The 25707-nt window shown below is 42.9% G+C and overlaps 1 protein-coding gene across 1 annotated transcript in view; it reads left to right on the top strand.

The window, feature by feature from the left end:
• The window catches only part of LOC144599474 (sodium/hydrogen exchanger 9-like), a 411061-nt gene that overhangs the window by 214167 nt on the left and 171187 nt on the right, over positions 1–25707 (top strand). Inside the window, exon 10 of the mRNA XM_078410426.1 lies at positions 18072–18185. Within this exon, the coding sequence (XP_078266552.1) occupies positions 18072–18185 (114 nt within the window). The remainder of the gene's footprint in view (positions 1–18071; positions 18186–25707) is intronic.

Genomic DNA, 25707 nt, shown 5'->3' with positions numbered 1-25707 from the left:
CGCTGAGTTACTCCAACCTTTTGTGTCACTCTCAACTTTTCGAGAAAACCCACAGGGTCACAGGGAGAAACATTCAAATCCGTACACTTCAGCACCAGTAGTCAGAATCAAACCCGGGTCTACTAGAACTCTACTGCTGCGCCATTGTGCCACCCCTAATAATGGGGCGTGTTAGAAAATAGAACATGGATCAGTCCAGCACAAGAACGGGCCCTTCACCCCAGTGTATGTGCATGCTCGGCACACTGAGCCTCCTGTTTCCATGCTGTGTGATTCTGTGACTCTACGACTGTAAGAGGGCTATGAGCCAAATGTGGACAAATGTATCTAGCTTAGATGGGCGTTGTGATCAGCATGGATGAATTGGGCTGAAGGGCCTATTCTGTGCTGTATGTCTCGATCACTCTGACTTCTGTGGTGCCGGGTGCTGCACTGTGGTGGAGTGCAGCCACTGTGAAATCCTTACCCCTCACTTCCTACAGGGACATCCTGGTGAAGCCAAAGCTACAAGGGCGAGGTCACCGCTCTCATCTTTTCCAGGGTTTTGGAGAAGGTTCTGGCTGGCGGTGAAGTGGGAGTTCCAGGCTACTTGTAACAGTGGAGTGGTTGCCAAGAAATCTTGGTTCTTGGCATTTTCTTTCCATGGATTCTGTACAATTAGGATGTTTTATAAGCTGTTGTTTTCTTTATTCATTCATGTGAGGCTTTGCTGAGGTTTATTGGACATCAACAATCAACCTCATTCATAGGCCTGGTGTCTCAAATGGGCATGTCATAGTCATAGAGTGATACAGTATGGAAACAGTCCCTTCGGCCCAACTTGCCCACACCGGCCAACATGTCCCAGCTACACTAGTCCCACCTGCCCGCATTTGGTCCATATCCCTCCAAACCTGTCCTATCCATGTACCTGTCAAACTGTTTCTTAAATGATGGGGTAATCCCTACCTCAACCACCTCCTCTGGCAGCTTGTTCCATACACCCACCACCCTTTGTATAAAAAAGATTCCTATTAAATCTTTTCCCCTTCACCTTAAACCCAATGTCCTCTGGTCCTCGATTCACCCACTCTGGGGAAGAGACTCTGTACATCTACCCAATCCATTCCTTTCATGATTTTATACACCTCAATAAGATCACTCCTCATCCTCCTGCGCTCCAAGGAATAGAGTCCCAGCCTAATCAACCTATTCCTATAGCTCAGAGCCTCCAGCCCTGACAACATCCTTGTAAATCTTCTCTGTACCGTTTCCAGCTTGACAACATTTTTCCTATAACATGGTGCCCAGAACTGAACACAATACTCGTAAAAGTCTGGATAAAAATGGCACATTGTCATGAACTCAATGAACCAATTCAAGTTTCATGTCCAGCCCATTGGTTCAGAACATTGGAACTCACTCTTTAAATTGCATCATTTGAATTTAAATTCAATGCCAAATGGCCAAGAAAGCACAGCAACACCTCTACTTCCTTAGAAGGTTTAGGAAGTTCAGCGTGTCCCCAACAACTCTCACCAACTTCTACAGATGCGCCGTGGAAAGCATTTTATCGGGATGCATCACAGCATGGTTTGGGAACAGCTCCATTTAAGACCGCAAGAAATTGCAGAGAGTTGTGGCTGTAGCGCAGTCCATTATGCACACCAACCTCCCTTCCATTGACTCCATCTACACTTCATGTTGTTTTGGCAAGGCCACCAGCAGAATCAAGGGCCAGTCCCATCCCGATCACTCCCTCTTCTCCCCTCCCTAATCGGGCAAGAGGTACAGAAGTTTGAAAACACATACATCCAGATTCAGTGACAGTTTCTTCCCAGCTGTTAGCAGGCAACTAAACTGTCCTCTCATCAACGAGAGTGGGCCTGACCTCTCATCTACCTCGATGAAGACCTTCGAACTATCTTTAATCGGACTTTACTGGATTTCATGTTGTACTCAATGTTATACCCCTTCTCCTTTATCTGTGTGCTGTGGACGGCATGATTGTAATCATATATAGTCTTTTCATTGACTGGATAGCACGCAACAAAAAAGCCATTCATGGTGTCTTGCACCACGTGACAATAATAAACTAAACTAAACAGTCGTTTCTGCAAGCCAGTCTGCTTTCCTCATAGATGCTCCCATATTGCTTCCACGTCGGAGCTCCCTCGTGGTCTCCACGTCGAACAGTAAATTTACGTGTGCGCAGTAGCACTTCCGTTTCCAACTTGCATTACATCTGACTTATGCAAGGGTCCGTGGGACGTATCTCTGCGTAAGTCGAGCAGCATCTGTAGATAAAATTATGAGATAGGGTGATAGAGCATTTTTCTTCGGGTGGAAATGTCAAATATCAGCAAGTGTAACTTTACGATGAGAAGCGGGAAGTTTAAAGGAGCTTTCTGAGGCAAGTTTTTTACTCAGAGAGTGGTAGCTACCTGGATCCAGGGGAAGTGGAAGAGGCAAATCCAATGGACACATAAGATTCCCAGACACAAATAGGCATGAAATGGAGGGATATAGACCCTTTGCTGGCAGATATGCAGATTAAATTGGTGTCATGGTCAGCACAGACATTGTGGACTGAAGGGCCTATTCCTGTGCGATATGGTCCTATTTGTGGATCAGTGGAAGGAGGCAACAAGTTTCACGTGTGTGCATACCTCCCACCCACTTTTATATTGAAACCACCTCCATTTTGCTCGCATTTGGAGATTTACCATTGGGATTTAGTCAGCTGGCTAGGTAGTGCGACCTTAATTGTAGGAGATTAATAATAATTTCAACAAAATTACAACAGTTTGGGAAATCTTCTCTCCATATTTGTGTTTCTGTGTGTATTTAGATCCTCATTTCACTGCATGGGATGATTTATCCTCCCCCCCAGTGTAGTTTACATTTGTGCAGTGGGAGACTACCATTATGCTTAGATTAATGGACTACCACCCAGAACTTTGTACCACTGATGCAGAGACATGAGTTTAAATTGTACCCTGGCAGCTGGCAAATTTAAATCCAAGGTTGAATCAAAATTGAAGAAGGTATAGGAGCCTGAAAACACTAACTTCCACATTCAGGAGCTGCTTATTCCCAACAACCATCAGGCTATTGAACACAATGAGCTCTAACTAAACACTGAACTAGGGCCTTGGGGGCATAATTTCTGTCTTTGCACTATATTAGTTGTTTGTTTTTGTCTATTGAACTTATTTTTGTTGTTTATAATGGTGTCTATTGAGTATTATGTTCACATGTCTGCTGTGCTGCTGCAAGTAAGAGTTTCATTGTTCCTTTTGGGGACATATGGCAATAAATCACTTGACTCTTGACTCATGAAGTGATTAGATGAATCAGGATTTTGAAAAGAAAATGATGATGGGGATCATGAAACTACTGGATTACCACAGAAACACATTTGGATCACAGATATCGTTCAGGGACAGAGACTTGCCACACTTACCCATTCTGGCCTAAATGTGACTCTTGACATAACAGTTTGGGTGGCACAGCGGTGGCATTGCTGCCTCACAGCACCAGAGACCGGGTTCAAGCCTGACCATGGGTGCTGTCTGTGTGGAGTTTGCACGTTCAGCTTGTGATCGAGTGGGTTTCCTCCAGGCGCTCTGATTTCCTCCCACATTCAAAAGAAGTGCAGGTTTGTAAGTTAATTGTCTTCTGTATATTGTTCCTAGTGTGTAGGATGGAGCTAATGTATGCATGATCGTTGATAGATACGGTCTTGGTGGGCCGAAGGACCTGTTTCCACTTTGTATCTCTAAACTAAACAGTATGGTTGGCTTGACTGATTTCAGGATCGGTGGGGATAGACTGGGAATACTGTCATTGCTGATACTGTTGGCAACCCATCGATGAAGGAATTTAAAAAAAGCTTCCAGACCAAGGAGACCTGGTATAATGGCCACATTTTTTACCTCTAGTTTAGTTTAGATGAATTAATTTGAATTTAATTTTACTTGGCTCAGATTTGTTTTTAAACAGCATTTTAATAGCGAGCTATCATGGTAATCCTGCACCTTGGTGAATCCAGAGATGCCAGGTTTACCAAGTCCCTGGCCATTCCATGCAAGATGTAGAAACAAGGAACTGCAAATGCTGGTTTACAAAAACAGACGCACAGTGCTGTGGTAATTCAGCAGGTCGGGTAGCATCTCTGGAGAACATGGGTTGAGTCAACAGTGTTTTATCGCCATATGTCACCGAGATTGGCTTGTTAAAATTATAAATTGTCCCTAGTGTGTGTAGGATAATGTTAATGAGCAGGAATCGCTGGTCAGTGCAGATCGGTGGGATGAAGGGCCTGTTTCCGTGCCCAACAACATCCCAGCACAACAGGTTTGTAAACACAGTACTCAATAGATAATATAATAAACTAACAAAAGGAAAAGACCAAGGTGACTTTTTAGGTTAGGATATTTCTTCAAAGCAAGACCTTGCCCAAATACTTTGGCCAAGTTATCATAACCGTGCAATTCAGACCCAAGATGTGAGTGGTCTGAACTTCTACCGCGATACACATTGTCTCAATTCAGGTGAAGCTAAGAAAGCACAAGAGGCTAGACACATTAATGGGTGCTGTAAGTAAGCCCTCAAACAGTAGCTTAACATAGTGTACCATATAAAAGTCTCAACAAAGGGTGTTGGTCATTGACGACAATGAGAACAATCTGTACCTACTTGGTATGAAGACTGTGAATGCTGAATGAATAGAATCCCATTTGACTAATGTAATGCATTGTATCTTTCTTAAGGCCTACTTTTACAATGTGTGTAAAAAGCAAATATGTTAAAGGATTCTGGAAATCCAGTGGCACATTGGTCCTGCTTTCTGGCATTTGCATCTTTAACATTTAGTTCCAGCTGAAACAGAAAGAATGTGCCATCACATCTTTGATAACTTGGCATTGTCAAATATGATTCCCAGCAGAGCATAATGAGAATCTATATGAGGAGTAGGAAGAGAACTGCTGTCATCTGCGTGAGTTTATGCATGAACATGTTGTCAGGTTACAAGGGAGGCCTGCAGTGGGCGCTGGCTGTGCTTGTCAGCCCATTTCTTGTAGGGTTGTCAGCTGTGACGCAGTCAGTGGCACTTTTAGCCTCTTGAGTCCGAAGGTTACAGATTCAAGTCCCAGTCCAGTGGCTTGATCGCAATAATATCAGCTTTAGACTTTTGAGATACAGCACAGAAACAGGCCCTTCCACCCACAGAGTCCGCACCGACCATCGATCACCCCATACACGAGCACTATCCCACACACTAGGGGCAATTTACAATTTTACCGAAGCCAATTAACTTACAAATCTGTATGTCTTTGGGGTGTGGGAGGAAACCAGAGCTCCCAGAGAAAGCCCACGCGGTTGCAAGGAGAATGCGCAAACTCCGTACAGACGCCACCCATTGTCAGGATCGAACCCTGGTCTCTGGCACTGTAAGGCAGCAACTCTACCATTGCCCCATCATGCCGCCCGGACTGTCCGCTGTTACCTGAATGCAGGCTGCAATGTTGGAGGTATTATCTTCAGCAGAGGATGTCCGCAGCATGAAATGGTCATTAAAGATTCCCTGACTTCATCCTCAGAGTGCCATCCAATATTTATCAGTCAATGTTTCTAAATAGTCAATCTGGTCATTATCAAATAGTCACTGGCAGAAATTTACTGTACACAAATTGCTTGCCATGTTTACTGTTCAACAATAGTAACTACACTTCAAATGATTTTCATTGACTGGAAAGCACTTTGAAATATTCTGAAACATGCTTGGCTTTGCATTTCATTATGTTGAAAATGAAAAGCACACTAGGGAACATTTACCGAAGCCAATTAACCTACAAACCTGCACGTCTTTGGAATATGGGAGAAAACCAGAGCATCCGGAGAAAATTCATGCGGTCACCGAGAGAATGTACAAATTCCACACAGACACCACCCATAGTCAGGATTTAAAACGGGTCTCAGCACTGTCTCTGGCTCTCCGCTGCACCACTGTGCCAAATGAGGGTAAATGGGATTAGCTTAGATGGGGCACCTTGGTCGGCATAAACGGGTTAGGCTGAAGGACTTATTTCAGTGCTGCACGACTCTATGACCCTGTGAGTTGGTGCATAAATAACATGGCAGTTCCCTCTCCAGCAAGCACTGTCACCTTGGAATTAAGTCAGGCTTACAAGGATGGCTGACAATGAGCTTGATTTGCTAATTAAGGGGAACAAGTCACGATAATGATTTCTTAAAAGAAGGTTGTCCCAATTTTTTTGTGTGTCATTTCAGATGCAGTCTTCCAAACTTGGCTGGGAAATGGACCTTGGGTGCTTTTGCTAGTTAATTCTCCACAGTCTTTTTTGCTATGGAAAATTCACTAGCAAATACACCCAAAGTCCATTTCCTGACAATTATTTTTTTTAATCTTACATAACTTTTAAGCAGCTTAAGTAATTCCTAACATTGCCAGAACACTGACAAATAGTCTATTTTAATGCAGAAACTCCAATGTTAATGAGACAGCAGTTGGAGCTGTGAGAGGAAAGACGCACATAATTTAATAGCTTCTGTGTAGGTGAACACAAAGTGACATCCGTGGGAAGTTTGTACAAAGACCCGAAAAGTTTGTGCTGAATAAAGAAGGCACCAAATCTTTTGCAATCGACTGCATGCATTGCGGCTATTCTTCAATCCAGCAGTCCTGCCTGTCTTAACCGCCTCAATATGCCTGTGCTCTGTGAGACACATAATTATACTGAATCGTATTCAGAGGGCATCCTGCTAGTCTTCAACACAAATGTTTCAATTCGGCATCCATTACTTACAGTGGAATTACATTTTTCTGTAATTCATGGTCGAAAATGTCCAGATAAAAAGCATGGTCTGACATCACAAATCCAATACTCCTCCTAGTCCTGCTTTATAAAAATCAATGCTGCTTGAAGCTATATGTCATGAAATCAATATTCCTTTAGGACTTGTTTTGCAGCATCTTCAATTTTTGCGAGTAATGGCATTTTAGCCCTACAGTATGAGACAATTGCAGAGAAAATTCACTGCTCTACGCATGATAGCAATAAGAACTGATATTTTCTCTAAAGCAATAATCCCGTTTCAATTTTAGATGTGCACGTTCACCCTCCGACACCATTGTATTTCTTCAATAGGACTTGTCAGCAGGTATTACTTATCCTTCGTTTCTTAAATACGTAGGTACAAGATGTCGACATGGCTGCCAATGCCAGTATTTAATGTTCCACCACAGTTGCTGCTGAACTGATGAGGTACATTGATCGGTCTGGAATCACATACAGGCCAGAATGGAAAAGGGTGCAGATTTTCTTCCCTGAATAAAGTACTGACAAAGTGGCGCAGCTAGTAGAGCTACTATCCCACAGAATCTGAGACCATTGTTCAATCCTGGCATCAGCTGCTGTCCATGCAGTTTGTATGTTTGTCCAGTGCCCATGTGGATTTTCTCCAGGTGCTCCAGTTTACACACAGCACAGTGGCGCAACGGTAGAGCTGCTGACTTACAGCCAAGTGACCTGGGTTTGATCCTGAATACAGGTGTTGGCTGTACTGATTTTGTACGTTCCCCAAGTGACAAGGGTGTCAGAGGTTATGGGGAGAAGGCAGGAGAATGGGGTTAGGAGGGGGAGATAAATCAGCCATGTTTGAATGGCAGAGCAGACTTCATGGGCCGAATGTCCTAATTTTGCTCCTATCACTTATGACCTTATAGACAATAGACAATAGGTGCAGGAGGAGGCCATTTGGCCCTTCGAGCCAGCACCGCCATTCAATGTGATCATGGCTGATCATTCTCAATCAGTACCCTGTTCCTGCCTTCTCCCCATACCCCCTGACTCAGCTATCCTTAAGAGCTCTATCTAGCTCTCTCTTGAATGCATTCAGAGAATTGGCCTCCACTGCCTTCTGAGGCAGAGAATTCCACAGATTTACAACTCTCTGACTGAAAAAGTTTTTCCTCATCTCAGTTCTAAATGGCCTACCCCTTATTTTTAAACTGTGGCCCCTGGTTCTGGACTCCCCCAACATTGGGAACATGTTTCCTGCCTCTAACATGTCCAACCCCTTAATAATCTTATACGTTTATGACTGCATGGGTTTTCTCCAGGTGCTCCGGTTTCCTCTTACATTCTAAAACATACAGGTTTGCAAGTTAATTGGCTTCTGTAAATTGTTCCTGGTGTGTAGGATAGAACTAGTGTATAGGTGATTGTTGGTCGGCACAGACTCTGTGGGCCAAAGGCCTGTTTTCACACTGTATCTCTAAACTAAACTAAACTAACTAAGCTGAACTAACCTAAATTAAATGAGATACCGATAGTGGCGTAGCAAGTAGAGCTACTGTCTCACAGTGTCAGAGACCATGGTTCAATCCTGGCTCAGGTGCTGTCTGAGCAGTTTCCATGTTTTTCCTGTGCTTATGTTTGTTTTTTTCCAGTGCTCCTGTTTACTCCCAAGAATGTGCAGATTGGTAGGTTCATTGGCCGTTGTAAATTGCCCTTAGTGTGTCGGTGAGTGATGGATTCTGTGGGTAGTTGATGGGAATATGGGGAGAGTTTAAAAAAATAACAGATTAATGAGCCCTTGGTGTTCATAGAGTCATACAGCATGGAAACAAGAACTTCTGCCCAGTGTGCTCACACCATCCAACATGCCCCATCTGCACTAGCCCCACCTGCCAGCGCTTGGCCCATAACCCACTAAACCCCTTTCTATCCATGTACCTGTCCAAATATCTCTTAAATGTTATGATATTTATGGTTGGTATTGTTGGGTATGGGGGCCTACTCTGTGCTGTATGATGTGTTATTATGACAATCTAGTAGTTTTGGTGACAAGGAACTGCTGATGTTGGAATATTGAACAAAACACAAGGTGCTGAAGGTAGGGAGTTGGGCAACATTGGTGGAAGGAATGGGCAGCAATGTTTTGGATCGGGAGTCTTCTTCAGACATTTTTGGTTCAACCCAGATAATTAATTACATGAATTTAACTTGCCAGGCTGCCGTGGTGGGTTTTGAACCTTTGCCTCTCCATGTGTGGTCCAGGACACAGGCTGATGGTGCAGTAAAGTAACTGGTATACATTGTTCCTTGCTCAGGCCATCACGCATTAGGCTCGAGCAATAATGCAATTGTTGTCTGTCAGAAGGTGACAACACTTCCAGGCAAATAGTTGCATTTAACAAGAGTTCAGTTTCCAGACTACTTAATTACCCTTGACTAAAATGATTATTTAACATGGATCGTTACATTTAACTTCTGTTACTAATATGGGATATTATCAGCACACTTGTGAATTGGCCAGGCTCATGAAAAAATACTTTTCCGAATCCCATTCCCAGACATGGGGGATTACTTCTTCCTTGCGATGATTAGTCTCCGGATTTATTGTTCTTGAAGTCTTTGACAATCATTTTTGTTGTACAATTTCTTCCCAAACCAATGTTCTTCTGTCCAGTTCTATTATTGCAGTTCCTCTGCAGGTCCTTTTATGGGCTTGCATCACCTATCATCAAACCACAGGTGATGTCCCATGAGATAACCACTGATCAGACAGTCACCATTTATTGTCCTTTACATTGATAGCTATCAGACACATGGACAGCGTCTATTTCCTTTGCAAGTATCTGATCACTCAGGCTGATACAGTCCTGAGGATTCAACAATGACATATCCTCCCTATTGTCCATCTCCTTGACCCGAAGTCAGAACCTCCATTCAGCCATCATCAAGGCAGAAAGACCTCTGCTCCTGAGCCTGAGGGAATACTTGACATCTTATCTCTGGCTACACAATCTTTACTCTGTAAATAAATCTCGCAGACAGACACAAAGTGCTGAAGTAACTCAGCGGGTCAGGTAGCATCTCTGGAGAAAAAGGAATGAGTGATGTTTCAGGTCCGGGCACGTCTTCAGACAAGGGCTACGACCCAAAATGTCAACCATCTTTTTTCTCCAGAGATGCTGCCTGACCTGACCTAACCGGAGTTAATCCAGCATTTTGAGTCTATCTTTGGTATATACCAGCATCTGTAGTTCCTTTCTACAAATAAATCTTGCATCTGTACTTTGGAAAATAAATCATTCATACAGCAAGAAATGCAGTGGATTTAACATTTTTAATACTGTTTTTTTGGTACTCAATAAAGTGCATTGAGAACAACTTCAGGGCAAGAAATAAAACATGATATTAAAAAAAACTGCTCTAAGGCACAGAACCCCAATGGCAAAGTGATCTGTCTATGGCTGACACAGAAGATTAAAACTAGTAAGACTTATGGGCGGCATGGTGGTGCAACGGTAGAGTTGCTGCCTTACAGCGCTTGCATCACTTGGGACCCGGGTTCGATCCCGACTACGGGTGCTGTCTGTATGGAGTTTGTACGTTCTCCCTGTGACCGTGTGGGTTTTCTCTGAGATCTTCGATTTCCTTCCACACTCCAAAAACGTACAGATGTGTAGGTTAATTGGCTTGGTAAATGGTAAATTGGTAAATTGTCCCGAGTGTGTGTTAGCTTGTGTTAATGTGCGAGGATCGCTGGCCGTTGCGGACTCGGTGGGCCAAAGGATCTGTTTCCACGCTGTATCTCGAAGCTGAACTAAACTTTGATTGTCTGACATCTTTGGGACTTTGATGGTGCTGAACGGGTATATTTTCCAGACTATTAGTTATTATTTCGATTAATATACCAAGCTTTTAATTAACTTAATTTTAGATGTTACATAGTAGCAAAATACATTTCTCAGCGAACCAAGTGAGTTTAAAGTGAGCAAAGCAAAATTCAATGAGTTTAGAGGAAGTTTGGGAAATGAGGCCCTGGGGAGTTTAAATAGAGTGTAGAGCCAGGGGCTAGTCTGTTAAAGGAAGTGCAGGAAACAGGACCCTGCTGAGCATGAGATACAGGCCGAAGATAGACACAAAAAGCTGGAGTAACTCAGCGGTCAGACAGCATCTCTGGAGAAAAGGAATAGGTGACGTTTCTCCAGAGATGCTGTCTGATCCACTGAGTCTATCTTCGGTTTAAACCAGCGTCTGCATTTCTTTCTCACACATGAGAAACAAGCCCCCAATGAGTTTGAAGGTACTGTGGGAAACAGGGTTTGCTCTGGTGATCCAGCTGCCAAATCATCAGGATTTCTGAACAATCAGATCGCAGAGTATCAAAGTTGTACTGTATCTGGAATAGTGGATGGTCCAAAACAAGTCCTTGTGGGACACCACTGGTCACTTGGGGATCCTATACATTCTCTCTATTTTTCAGTCTCTTAATTTTCACCCAATCTCTTAACTGGGTCAAAAAGTTTTCAGAGGTTCAATTTCTTCTAAAGGTCTTTTAAGAGGGACTTTGCAAAATCTAATGTGGCAGTCGATAAAAATGACATCTGTAACACATTTCTCTGCATATTCCTTTGGTCATCTTATAAAATTCAATAAAATAAATCAAGCATGAAAAACACTTTTTAAATCACCTTAACTCGCCTTATTCAGCAGAAAAATTTCAAGGTATTTTGTTACTATATCCTCGTATTATGGACTTCATTAATTTCCTGATGGTGTTCGATTAACTAGACTATAATAGCCTAATTATCAGGTCTCACCTTTTCGTTTAATTTAGAGTATCAGAACTCTCATTTAAAAGTTGCCTGATTCACTTGAGTCTGCTGTTTACTATGTAGAACTGCAAAGAAGATGAATATTGAATGTCAACTCCAGAAGATCCAACCAAGTCCAATTCTCAGCTATTCTCAGATTTCGCAGCTATTCTGTTGGGATAACTATCTACTGAGCTTTGCAAACTTGCCCAGTACTAATACATTGCCCTATTGATATCAATAATGGGTGGCACAGTGGCCCAATGGTAGTGCTCCTGCCTTACAGCGCCAGAGACCCAGGTTTGATTCTGACTACAGGTGCTGTCTGTACGGATTTTGTATGTTCTCAGGGTAATCTGGTTTCCTCCCACTCTCCAAAGTCGTGCAGGTTTGTAGGTCAATTGGCTTCAATGAATTTTTTTTGTCCGTAGTGTGTGTAGGCTAGTGTATGGGGTGATCACTGGTTGGCGCGGACATGGTGGGCCGAAGGGCCTGTTTCCGCGCTGTCTCTAAAGTCTAAAGGAAGAACAATAAGAAAGCCATTATATTTGATTTACATTGCTTAATGTAAACATTTGTTTTTAAGAATCTTCAAGTCTTTATCAGGCTTGTTATTTTTAATGAAGAATGGTTGCAACATGAAATGTCACCTATCCATGTTCTCCAGAGATGTTGCATGACCCTCTGAGTTACTCCAGCACTTTGTGTCCTTATTTGTCATTTTAATGATTTTCAATAGGTTTAAATTCTTTTAAACGCTACTTCTATTTTTTATTGGTTGAATGTTTCTGAGTCTTCCTAAATCCCAACATATGAGACGACAGATGCAGGAATCTTGTACAAAAAACAAAGTGCTGACGGAACTCAGTGGGTTGGGCAACATCTGTGGAGGAAAGTGGTCTGAAGTAGGACCCCGACCCAAAACATGGTCTGTCCATTTCCTGCCACAGATGCTGCCTAGCCTGCTGAATTCCTCCAGCTCTTGGACTGTTTACTTTAATTTAGAGTTGCAGCGCTGAAACAGGCCCTTCGGTCCACCGAGTTCATGCCGGCCAGCAATCCCTGTTCACTAGCACTATCCTACACACGAGGGACAATTTACAGTTTTTACCGAAGTCAATGACCCAACCTGCACGGTCACAGGGCGAACATACAAACTCCGTACAGAAAGCATCCGCAGTCAGGATCGAACCCAAGTCTCTGGCACTGATAGGCAGCAACTCTATCACTGCGCCACTGTGCCATCCTGTTGTTCATGAATGTCAGACCTTCACAAGCGTTCAATCGCAGAGACAGCTTTGATCACTGGTGAACCTCATGACAGGCTTACCTCTCTTCTCTGACTGAAAAAGAGTCCTAACCTGAAGCGTCGCCTGCCCATTCACTCCACAGATGCTGCCTTACTCCTTGAGTTCATCCAGTACTTGTGCAGGAAGGAAATGCAGATGTTGGTTTATACCGAAGAATTGTGGAATTGTTTGCCACAGAAGGCTGTGGAGGCAAAGTCAGTGGATATATTTAAGGCAGAGATAGATAGATAGATTCTTGATTTGTATGGGCGTCAGAGGTTATGGGGAGAAGGCAGGAGAACGGGGTTCGGAGGGAGAGATAGATCAGCCATGATTGAATAATGGGCCGAATGGCCTAATTCTACTCCTGTCACTTATGACCTTCTGATAGATACATAGTGCTATGTGGCTCAGCGGGTCAGGCAACATCTCTGGAGAAAAATAATAGATAATGTTTCAGGTTGGAACACTTCCTCAGACTCATTTTAGACTAAGTTTGTACATTCTCCAGCACCTCGATTTTTGTGCACTATATTGGTCCAGATGGGCAACTATTCCTTGAAGTCTGTATTTATTTATATTTTATCTTTGTTAGCAAACCAGATGCTCATCGGTCTTTTGTTTGCTGGAGTATGCGAGTTGAATCACTGAACTTACTTCAGTAAATTTAAAATGTGCTTTACAATATGTCTTTTTGAAAATCGCTAGAAAATAGAAACGTTTGGCATTGAATTAGATTAATTCTCTGTCTAGGACAACCTCAACGTTATATCTTTAAAATGTAATTATTGCTTGGTAAAAGAGTCCTTTATTATGGAAGCAAATGGTGCTAAAATCATTTAAAGTCCAAAAGCCAAACCTTGAAACCTCACAGCTAATGAGAGCATTGCAACTTCCAGTGCATTGTCTCTGATGGTAAAATACATCATCTGTCTTTTCATAAACATCTGTCTCCAAAGACTTTTTCGCCCCACAGCTATTACTTAAAGAAGGCCATCAAGCAACTTGTCAGTCTCATAAATCAGAGTCTTATTTTGTTGGCTCTTTGTTGTGCTTGTTGGAATGCATTTACCATTTAGTTCCATCTTGCTTGCTGAGCTCTCCCTGATTATGGAGTGGGAGCAATAATGGGTACGTAACGGATTCATCTAGCTCGACTCTTAAGGGTACAGATAATGTTATCGAACTTTCTGCAAGGTGGTGCTGCTTTCTTGTTGCTATTTCTTGCTCCACTGTGCAGGATTATGGAGCATGGTCATTAGGAGTACAGCACTACAGTGTGTTGGAGAATATTTGTGCTTTCAAAATGCAGCCCTTGTCTGGTCCTGCATTCTAACAAGGATTGATCTCGCACACATCCAAGTGCTGAAGTGAGATTCAGGGACAAATGTCTGATTCAGCATCAGAACATCAGTGTTCATCTGTGGGGTCATGTCAAGGGGCAGGTATGAGGAGGTTTCCGAGAGCTGGCACACGGCCTAGGTAGAGGTCGGCCTGCCAGAGTACCACAACACCTCCCTTGCCGGCAGCTTTGATAACAATATTTTTATTGTTACTGAATGGCCGATGCATTGAGAGGGGTTGAGATTGGAATGGGTAAGGGGAGTAGAGACCCCTTTAAACCTGAAGAAGGGTCCTGCCCAAGCGTCGCTAATTCATGTTCTCCAGAAATGCTGCCTGATCAACTGTTACTCCGGCAGTTTGTGTCTTGTCTTATTAAGAGTGCCTGAAACGGCAGCATCCCAAGGGAGAAATCAAAGCCAGTGAGCCTAAAGGTTCTGGTGCCTCTGCGTTACCCATGGCATGATGTGGTTGTACTGTCAATGTCCATTGGCTATAGATATATAAGGATATATGGTAGGACAGCATTAGCTGAGGAAGAAACACTCAGTCGGGCCAAAGGGAACAGTCGGGTGAAGGGTGAACAAACCCAGTGGGATGAGTGTGTGCATGATGGGCAGATTGGTAGAGTTTGGGAGAGAAACAAACCGGGTGATAGGAGTCTCGGAGTGGATGTAAAGAGGGGGGATGGGGTTGATAGGATCTGGGTAGGTCTGAAGGAGCGAGAATAGGATGGGGGGCGGGGTGATTACCTGAAATTGCAGGATTCAATGTTCAATTGTAGGCTAGCTATCCAGGCGGAATATGAGGTGCTGGTTTAAAACAGTGCTCAAGGTTACGGAGGTACCCTGCAGGTTTTGATGTTCTCTTGGGTTTTGAATGTTTGTTTCCCTTTAATCAACGTGCATCTCATTGGGCAGCACAGTGGCGCAGCAGCAGAGTTGTTGCCTTACATCGCCAGAGACCTGGGTTCAATCCTGACTGCATGTGCTGTCTGTATGGAGCTTGTGCATTTTCCCTGTGACCATGTGGGTTTTCTCCAGGTACTCTGTTTGGAGCTTGTGCATTTTCCCTGTGACCATGTGGGTTTTCTCCAGGTACTCTGTTTTCCTCCCACACTCCAAGGAAATATAGGTTTGCAGGTTAATTGGCTTCTGTAAATTGTAAATTGTCCCTAGTGTGATTAGGATAGTGCTAGTGTAAGGGGTGATCACTGGTCGGTGTGGACTCGTTGGTTCGAAGGGCCTGTTTCCTCTAAAGTCTAAAGTAAATTCTAAATGTCTACCAAATCGGTGGGCAAAAATGGGAATTGATAATTTGAGTGTAAATCTTGTTAACCTTTGCCCATTAGGTACTTTAATATGGTGATGTTTGGGCCATTTTCTGTTTAATCCTTTTCAACTTAGAAGGAGTAATTTGGTTGATGGCCCTCTTTAAGTAACAGCTGTGGGGTTCAAAGACCTTTAAAGATAGATGTTCTTTTGAAAGATAACTGATAAATTTTGTCATGGGTGACACTACCTTGGAAGCTGCAAAGCTCCGATTAGCTGTGGCTATTTGAGATCAATTAGTCAGAGGGTTCAAGGTTTGGCTCTTGTACTTAAAATGATTTTAGCGCTATTTGCTTCCATAATAAAGAACTGTTTTATAAAGCAAGAAGTCATTAGTTTACCACCTATTGTGTTCCCTGCTTAAAGGTGCATTGCCTGGTCACTCTCTCAGGGCTTAGAGTCATAGTCATACTCATAGAGGGATGCAGTGTGGAAACAGGCCCTTCAGCCCAACTTACCCGGGACAGTCGTATGTTGAAAGGCTGGAGCGATTGGGCTTGTATACACTGGAATTTAGAAGGATGAGGGGGGATCTTATTGAAACATATAAGATAATTAGGGGATTGGACACATTAGAGGCAGATAACATGTTCCCAATGTTGGGGGAGTCCAGAACAAGAGGCCACAGTTTAAGAATAAGGGGTAGGCCATTTAGAACCGAGATGAGGAAGAACTTTTTCAGTCAGAGGGTGGTGAAGGTGTGGAATTCTCTGCCTCAGAAGGCAGTGGAGGCCAGTTCGTTGGATGCTTTCAAGAGAGAGCTGGATAGAGCTCTTAAGGATAGCGGAGTGAGGGGGTATGGGGAGAAGGCAGGAACGGGGTACTGATTGAGAGTGATCAGCCATGATCGCATTGAATGGCGGTGCTGGCTCGAAGGGCTGAATGGCCTACTCCTGCACCTATTGTCTATTGTCTATTGTCTATTACCCACACCAACCAACAATGTCCAAGCTACACTAGTCCCACTTGCCTGCGTTTGGTCCATTCCCTCCAAACCAGTCCTATCCATGCACCTGTCTAACTGTTTCTTAAATGATGGGATAGTCCCAGCTGCAACTATGGCAGCTTGTTCCATACACCCACCACCCTTTGTGTGAAAAAGTTACCACTCGGATTCCTATTCATTCTTTTCCCCTTCACCTTGAACCTATGTTCTCTGGTCCTCGATCCTCCGACTCTGGGCAAAAGACTCTGTGCATCCACCCGATCTATTCCTCTCATGATTTTATGCACCTCTATAAGATCTCTCCTCATCCTCCTGCGCCCCATGGAATAGAGATCCAGCCTACTCAACCTCTCCCGATAGCTCACACCCTCTGGTCCTGGCATGTGTGTTAATATGGATTGAAGATTGGTTATCACTTAAGTTATATTCTGAATAGATTTGTTTTTTACCAGAGTGCGGAGACGTAAACTGTGGATTACCCCAAGAATCAGTTTATGACATTTGCTTATTTAATGTATTAATGATTTGGAGAAGGGAGCAGAGTGTAAGGTATTCAAATTTGCTGATGATTTAAAAATAAGTAGGAAGACAGATTACAGTGAGATTTGGATTCTGCAACAGCGTTTGGATACATTGAACAAAGAGGCAAAAAGTCGGCAAATGGAGTTTTATCTAGGTGCATACAAGGTTGTGGATTTGTGGATGAAATGTAGAAAGATTGTAAATGAGTGGAATACAGAGGGATCTAGGTGTTCTATATGAAACACAAAAGGTTATCATGAAGGGTGCAAAATCTAAGTAATGCTGCTAATTAACAAGCATAATTTCAGCCTTCATTGCTAGGGATTTGGTGTTTCAAAAATAGAGAAATATTTTTGCAATTGGAGGCTGATATAATATCGGAGTATTGTATGCAGTGCTGATCTTTCTACTTAAAGGAACACTAGAATATGGAGGTGATCCAGAAAAGATGTACTGGACTAATTTCTGGAATGGGAGGGATGTCCTGTCGCAAGGGATAGAAAAAGTTAGACTTGTATTCTTCAGAAGAATGAGGAATGATCTTATTGAAACTTACACAATCCTAAGTAAATGTAAAAAAAAAAAAAATTGTCCCTAGTGGGTGTAGGATAGTGTTAATGTACGGGGATCGCTGGGCGGCACGGACTTGGAGGGCCGAAAAGGCCTGTTTCCGGCTGTATATGATATGATATGATATGATATGATATGATAAGGGGTGTGACAATCTTGATATGAGATGTTTCCAGTAGTTAAGGGAGCAATCATTTAAAGCATAGTTGCAGGGGAATTTCTGCTTACTTAAAGTGTTGAACCTGTGGAATTCTCTACCACGGAGGAGCTAGGTGTTTAAAGAAGAGGTGATATTAATGAATTGAGGGCCTTGTGGAACCAGCACAGAGTAGAAATTAGGCCTGGGCAGATATTCAAATAACAGGGCAGGCTTGAGGGACCAGTTGAATATCTCTGATTTTCTTGTGTTCTTGATGTTTTTCTTGGATGTAACCAAAATTAAACATTGTGTTTTGCAGCTTTTTGAATTTATGAATTTTATGGCTGAGAACTTCATCTTCTGTTACATGGGAGTTGCCCTGTTCACCTACCAGAACCACATCTTCAATGCCCTCTTCATCTTTGGAGCCTTTGTATCCTTTGACTGAACCGCATGTGGTCTTATGATTCTTTATTTGCCCTTTTGGAAAGATATACAGTGCATTCAGAAAGTATTCAGACCCCTTCACTTTTTCCACATTTTATTACTTTACAGTCTTATTTTAAAATGGATTAAAAAATGTTTTTTTATCATCAATCTACACACAATACCCCAAAATGAAGAAGTGAAAACAGGTGTTTAGAAATTTTTGCAAAGTAATTCAAAAGAAATAACTGAAATATCACATTTACATAAGTATTCAGACCCTTTGCTATGACACTCAAAATTGAGCTTATGTTCATCCTGTTTCCATTGATTATCCTTGAGATTTTTCTACAACTTGATTGGAGTCCACAAGTGGTAAATTAAATTGATTGGACATGATTTGGAAAGGTATACACCTGTCTATATAAGGTCCCACAGTTGACAGTGCATGTCAGAGCAAAAACTAAGCCGTGAGACAAAGGAATTGTCCATAGACCTCAGAGACAGGATTGTGTCGAGACACAGACCTGGGGAAGGGTATAAAACAATTTCTGCAACATTGCAGGTCCCGAAGAGTACAGTAGCCTCTGTCATTCTTAAATGGAAGAACTTTGGAACCACCAGGACTCTTCTTAGAGGTGACCATCCGGCCAAACTGAGCAATCGGGGGAGAAGGGCCTTGGTCAGGGAGGTGACCAGAAACCCGATGGGTGAAGATGGGTGAACCTTCCAGAAGGATAACTATATCTGCAGCACTCCACCATTCAGACCTTTATGGTAGAGAGGCCAGACGGAAGCCACTCCTCAATAAAAGGCACATGACAGCCCACTTGGAGTTTGTCAAAAGACACCCAAAGCACTCTCAGACAATGAGAAACAAGATTCTCTGGTCTGATGAAACCAAGATTGAACTCTTTGGCCTGAATGCCAAGCGTCACTTCTGGAGGAAACCAGGCACCGCTCATCACTTGGCCAATACCATACCTAGGGTGAAGCATGGTGGTGGCAGCATCATGCTGTGGGATGTTTTTCAGCGGCAGGAACTGGGAGACTAGTCAGGATCGAGGGAAAGATGAACGGAGCAAAGTACAGAGAAATCCTTGATGAAAACCTGCTCCAGAGTATTCTGGACCTCAGACTGGGGTGGGGGTTCACGTTCCAACAGGACAATGACCCTAAGCACACAGCCAAGACAACGCAGGAGTGGCTTCATGACAAGTCTGTGAATGTCCTTGAGTGGCCCAGCCAGAGCCCGGACTTGAACCCAATCGAACATCTCGGGAGGGACCTGAAAATAGCTGTGCATCGACGCTCCCCATCCAACCTGACAGAGCTTGAGAGGATCTACAGAGACGAATGGAAGAAATTACCCAAATACAGGTGTGCCAAGCTTGTAGCGTCATACCTAAGAAGACTTGAGGCTGTAATCGCTGCCAAAGGTGCCTCATCAAAGTACTGAGTAAAGGGTCTGAATACTTATGTAAATGTGATATTTCAGTTATTTCTTTTTAATTACTTTGCAAAAATTTCTAAACCTGAAGGTGTCCTGTGGTATCTGGCACCAAAACATTAGCAGCAGATCCTTCAAGTCCAGTAAGTTGCGAGGTGGCGTCGCCATGGAACGTCGATCCAGCACCTCCCACAGATGCTCAATCGGATTGAGATCTGGAGAATTTGGAGGCCAGGGCAACACCGTGAACACATCATCATGTTCCTCAAACCATCCCCGAACAATGTGTGCAGTGTGGCAGGGCATTATCCTGCTGAAATAGGCCACTGCCATCAGGGAATACCTTTGCCATGAAGGGGTGTACCTGGTCTGTAACGATGTTTTGGTAGGTGACACGTGTCAAATTGACGTCCACATGATTGGCCGGACCCAGGGCTTCCCAGCAGAACATTGCCCAGAGCATCACACTCCCTCCACTGGCTTGTCATCTTCCCACAGTGCATCCTGGTGCCATCACTGCCCTCGCGCATCAATGAGCCTTGGGCGCCCAACACGCTGTCGCCGGTTTGTGGCTTGTCGCTCCTCGGACCACTGTCGGTAGGTACTCACCACTGCTGACCGGTACCACCCCACAAGCCTTGCTGTTTCAGAGATGCTCTGACCCAATCGGCTGGCCATAAGAATTTGGCTCTTGTCAAAGTCGCTCAGGTCTTTACTCCTGCCCATTTCTCCTGCATCCAACACATCAACTTCAAGAACTGACTGTTCACTTGCTGCCTAATATATCCCACCTCTTGACAGGTGCCATTGTAACAAGATATTCAATGTTATTCACTTCACCTGTCAGTGGTCATAATGTTCTCTTCAGCCAAAGTTTGGACAAAGACAAAGTGAATCCACAATGTTAAATTCTGTGTGTTCAAACGTGCTAGGTTTATGATCTCAAGGTGATTTTTTGCACAGATGGAGAAAGAAAGATATCAGGAACTTTATTCAAAAATCCACTTCACTTTGTATCAGTTATTGAGAGACATTTAGCAGATAGTTGCCTCATTTAGAGATTTTTTTTTTTTTAAATCAGCTTAGTTATTCTCATGCAAGAAGATTCATATTTCTATCAGCCACTTTGTAATTGCTTTGGAGACCAAAGCTATGACCTGATTTATGAGCCTCCCCTCATAGTGACTCGGATTATTTCTGATTTGACCCTTTCAGTGTCAGGGGCCAGGGTCGCTGGAAAATAGTGGTGTTTCTTTTCTCTGGCTTGTGTGTGCAGTTGTCATAAAGTGAGCAATCCATTGTATCGAAAGCTGTGGTGTTGAACAGTAATTAGTTCAGAATGGAGAAATAACAATGCCTGGCTCAGTGGATGCATTGTTTAAATCAAATTCCCAGGGCAACATTTTGAAAGAGTATTTTTTATAATTAAAAGTAATCCACAAAGTCCCAGAATAATTTTGTTTCTTTGTTGGCTAAACAAAGAGTTTTATTGCATGCCACTTTAGTCCAAGGTAGCAGTTGTTCCACCCACTTATCAGGATTAGCGTTTTTATATTGCGTGTTATCATACCATTCCAAACCATTTTTCCCCGGTTGGACACATCAAAGCCAGCTTTACGTTGAGAGGGGCAAAGTTTAAAGGAATGTGCAAGGCAAGTTTTTTTTACATAGAAGGTGATGGGTGTCTGGAAGATGCTGTCGAGGTAGTGATAGAATCAGATATGATTGTTGCATTTCAGAGAGTTTTAGATAAGCACATGGATATACAGAGAATGGAGGGATATGAATTATGTACAGGCAGATAAGAGTTTGTCTTCGCATTATGTTCAGCACAGACATTCTGGGCTGAAAGGCCTGGTCCTGTGCTGTTCTATGTACTACTCAGTGGAAAAAGAAAGGGGAGAATGATTTTGAGATAGTCCAAAAGTTAGTTTTAATGAAAAGAACTAGTCATGATCTTTAAACATAATTTTGCTTTATCTTTGCTTCATAACTAAGTAACTAAGCCCAAGATGTTCAGTCTAATATAGCTGAAATTTAAAGATGGTGATTAATTAAAATACTTAAATGATAGACTGTCCATGGAGAACAGATGGGTTATCCCACCCATTATCCAGCCCTGTAAAGATAGAGAAGGAGATACACTTCCCTCTCTTGAGTAACAGCCCTCTCCTCACCACGGACATTCCAGCTTGCCCTTGGGGATTAAAATGCCCTCAGTGTTTTGGTGACCAATTGGCCAATCAGTGGAACAGCTCCCAAGATGCAGAGTGTAGTATTGAATCATCCAGGTTGTAAACTGGATAAATATCTTTTAAAAATAAACACTTTGGGACATGGGATATGAGTGATTTAAATTTAGTTTAGTTTAGTTTTGTTCAGAAACAGGCCCTTAGGCCCACCGAGTCTGCACTGACCCACAATCCCTGCACATTAACACTACCCTACACACACTAGGGACAAATTTACATTTATACGAAGCCAATTAACCTACAAACCTGTATGTCTGGAGTGTGGGAGGAAATCAAAGATCTTGGAGAAAACCCACGCAGGTCACGGGGAGATTGTACAAACTCCGTACAGACAAACACCCGTAGTCAGGATCGAAACCGGGTCCCTGGCGCTGTAAGGCACTTACTTTACCACAGTGCTGCTCGTCGCAACATGTGCTGAGAATGATAAACTTGTCAAGGGCAGGTGACTTTGGGTTATGACTAAAGAAAATCCTCCTCATCTCCTTTCCAAAGTTACGTCCTTTTATTCTGAGGATATGGCCTCTGCTTCTAGACTCTCCCACTAGTGGAAACATCTTCTCCGCCTCCACTCTTATCAAGGCCAAAGTTTCAATGAGGCCCCCCTCACCCTTCTAAACTCCAGTAAGTGCAGGCCCAAATCCTGCATCATGCCCTTTCCTGACTGACAAACTGAGATTGATTCCAATGAATAAGTCACCAGTTGCACTGCAGTAGCAAATATGTGACCATTAGGATAGATAAAGGAGAACCCAGTGAGTCTTGGACCTCTGTCGTTCAATAATTAATATACTTCCAAAATGCAGAAATGTATTTCAGTTTGGAAGCAAAAGCAGCTTTTGGGAATATCAAGCCGTTTCCACTTAAGTATCAAACTGTTTTAAATAATCCTAATGACTGCATGAGGTACTGTAAAGAATCAAATCTTAAATGAATAGTGTCTTGGTAGAATGTGGAATGATATTTAACATAAGAAATCTCTCCAATGGCACAAAATAGACCTGAGACTGCTTTTAATAAATTCCATATTCTTCTCATCTTCCTTTTAAAGTGAATCCCTTGCAACTGAACAGTAATCAGTGTGAGCCTGTCCTTATCATCACGAGGCAGAGGTGGAGGAATTATCTTGCAGTCAATTCCTCTCGGTCTTCATCCACTTTCAACTTCCAGCTTTTCCTCAGCTCAATATTTGTGTTCACTTTGCAAATGTATTATAAAATCATGACTTCAAAGGGTGCCTGTCCACAGGTATAAAATGTGTGAGAGAGATGAATTTAGCTCTTGATTTTGAATGTAAGCACTGTGCCTTTTTCAAAAAAAACGTTGTCCATATAGATTAATCATATTCCCTCAACTTTGATCCAAGTTGTGATGCAAGGACAGTTATCCCAGCCTATTTTCCTGCAAAATGTTGAGAGGATGTTTCCATTTTGGGAGAAGTCTACAACTAATGTTTTAAAATGAAGAGTCAGCCATTTAGGGTAATTTTTTTTCTATCTAAATATTCTAAATCTTTACAATTCCCTCATCCTAAATTCTGGTGGATGAACCACTGAATATGCACCTGGTCAGGACAGACTGATTCTTTTGGTCTTTACCTAATGGTCACTGACGATCGTAGTAAACAGCCAAGAAAGTGAAGCTGAAGCCAAGGTCGATCTTCTGCAATGGTTCAACTAGTGACATACTCTTGCTCCTAACCTTTATGTTCCTTCAAGCTTACAGGGTGACATGGTGAAGCAACATGGATCCTGACAATGAGTGCCGTCTGAAAGGAGTGTGTTCGTTCTCCCCGTGTCCGTGTGGGTTTTCCCTGGGTCCGGTTTCCTCCCACACTCCAAAGACGTACAGGTTTGTAGGTTAATTGGCTTCGGTTTTTAAAAAAACTGTATTTTGTCCCTGGTGTGTAGGGTAGTGCTAGTGTATTTGGGACCTCTGATCAGTGCGGACTCGTTGGGCCGAAGTTTCTGTTTCCGCGCTGTATTTCTAAACTGAACTAAACTAAACTGATCTCAACTCAATTTTCTCAACTAATCACGTCCACTCATTTTTCGTCGGGAGTAGTTATCAATGCAATGTTACCGTGGCAACCTTGGGGAGGTAGGAGCCCTGTGAACCCTCTGCATTGATTCCAGACCTCATGGCTCAGGCTGAACAGGGACAAAGAAACCTCTTCCTGATTATTTCCTGCCTTGCTTCAAGTGCTGATTCTGTACTTCATGTTGAACAACATTTAGAAGAAGTGCTGGGATGGGCAAGAGCAAATCATATCTCATGATTAGAGGGTTGAACATCCGTCACCTTATTGCCAAGACATGAGTAACATTCTGCTGTAACATAGTTAAATTGGTTGGTAACATTCAATACTTTTTTTAAGGCACAAAGTGCTGCAGTAACTCGACTGGTCAGGCAGCATCTCTGGAGAACATGGATTTTCCTTCTTCACAAGGAGATGGAGGAAGATGTGAATAGTGTAATCAGCTGGTACTTTTTTCTCAATAACCTGCTCACAAATCATCATTTTAGGTTCCAGTGGTAAACTGAAATGATATCAAAGCCAGATCTGAGGAAGTATGAGATCAGGATATAAGTACTTGTAAAACTGAAGTCAGTGGAGGTCAAGGGGAAAACATTGCACAGATGTGTGGCAGCTCAGCCCAAGGGTAGGAAGTTGAAGTTGTTGGCTATCAATCGTGTCAATCCATGGGCATCATTGCAGGATTTCCATGCGTCTTAATAAGGTTATATTTGGGGATATTTGCTAGTAGTGAAGCTCTCTGTGCCCAGGATCTGGACAATGGTGAGGCATGCTCTGATCAAATGGCAAATAATATTCGTACCACCCAAATGGCAGTAGTGACCATCTCCAACAAAAAGAGTCTAACTATTTCTCCTTGGCACTCAACAACATTACCATTGTCAAGTTGCTCATCATCAATTTTCTGGTCACCATTGACAAGAAACAGCTGGGCTAGCTACTTAAGTTTGTGGAAATCAGCAAGTCAAAGGCTAGCTAGCCTTATTGTGGATGTCTAATCTTTCTAAATCTATTTCACTCTCAACGGAGCGTGTCGGGAATCTAATGAATCCACCTGCCTGCATTCACACCTTATCAGTAACACTCAGAAGCTTCCAGGTCAGAGCTTAGTTTGAGCAGTTTTCCACACAGAATATTCCCTTCTCCCATCACCAATCCACCACAGCTACAGTGTGCATCATCTACAGAATTAGTATCATCGAGTCAGACAGTACGGAACAGGCCCTTCGGCCCAATTTGTCCATGCCGACCAAGATGCCCCATCTTCGCTAGTCCCACCAGCCTGCATTTGGCCCTTATCCCTCTAAAACTTTTCTATCCATGTACCTGTCAAAGTGTCTTTTAAATGTTGTTATTGTACCTGCCTCCTCTAACAGATCGTTCCATATACACACCTCCCACTTTGTTCACTATATAAACTTGTCAAAGGTTCCTCAGCAGCACCTCCCAACCTCTTGATGTCTACCGCCCAGAAGGGCCAGGAGCAGAAGCATGGGAAGCAGAAGCAGAACTATTACCAACGCGTTCCCCTCCGTGCCTCATTCCATCCTTACTTGGAAATATATCTTGGTTTCTTCCTCATTCATCTGGCAGAATCTGGGGACTCTATTCATTACCACACAGACTGCAGTGGTTTAAGAAAGCAGCGCACCAAAGAAATTGCCAATAAATTCTAACCTTGATTAAAATTCAGGGATCAACATAATTTGTCATTTCTACCAGCACAAACAGCTTCTGATTTTCAACATTCAATTGCTGAAATGTAACAAAATCTGAGGACTGGTACGGG

This window comes from Rhinoraja longicauda, chromosome 13 (assembly GCF_053455715.1).
Source record: "Rhinoraja longicauda isolate Sanriku21f chromosome 13, sRhiLon1.1, whole genome shotgun sequence".
Classification (NCBI taxonomy): Eukaryota; Metazoa; Chordata; class Chondrichthyes; order Rajiformes; family Arhynchobatidae; genus Rhinoraja; species Rhinoraja longicauda.
Note: the sequence above shows the minus strand (reverse complement) of the source record. Positions and strands in the feature narration are given on the sequence as shown.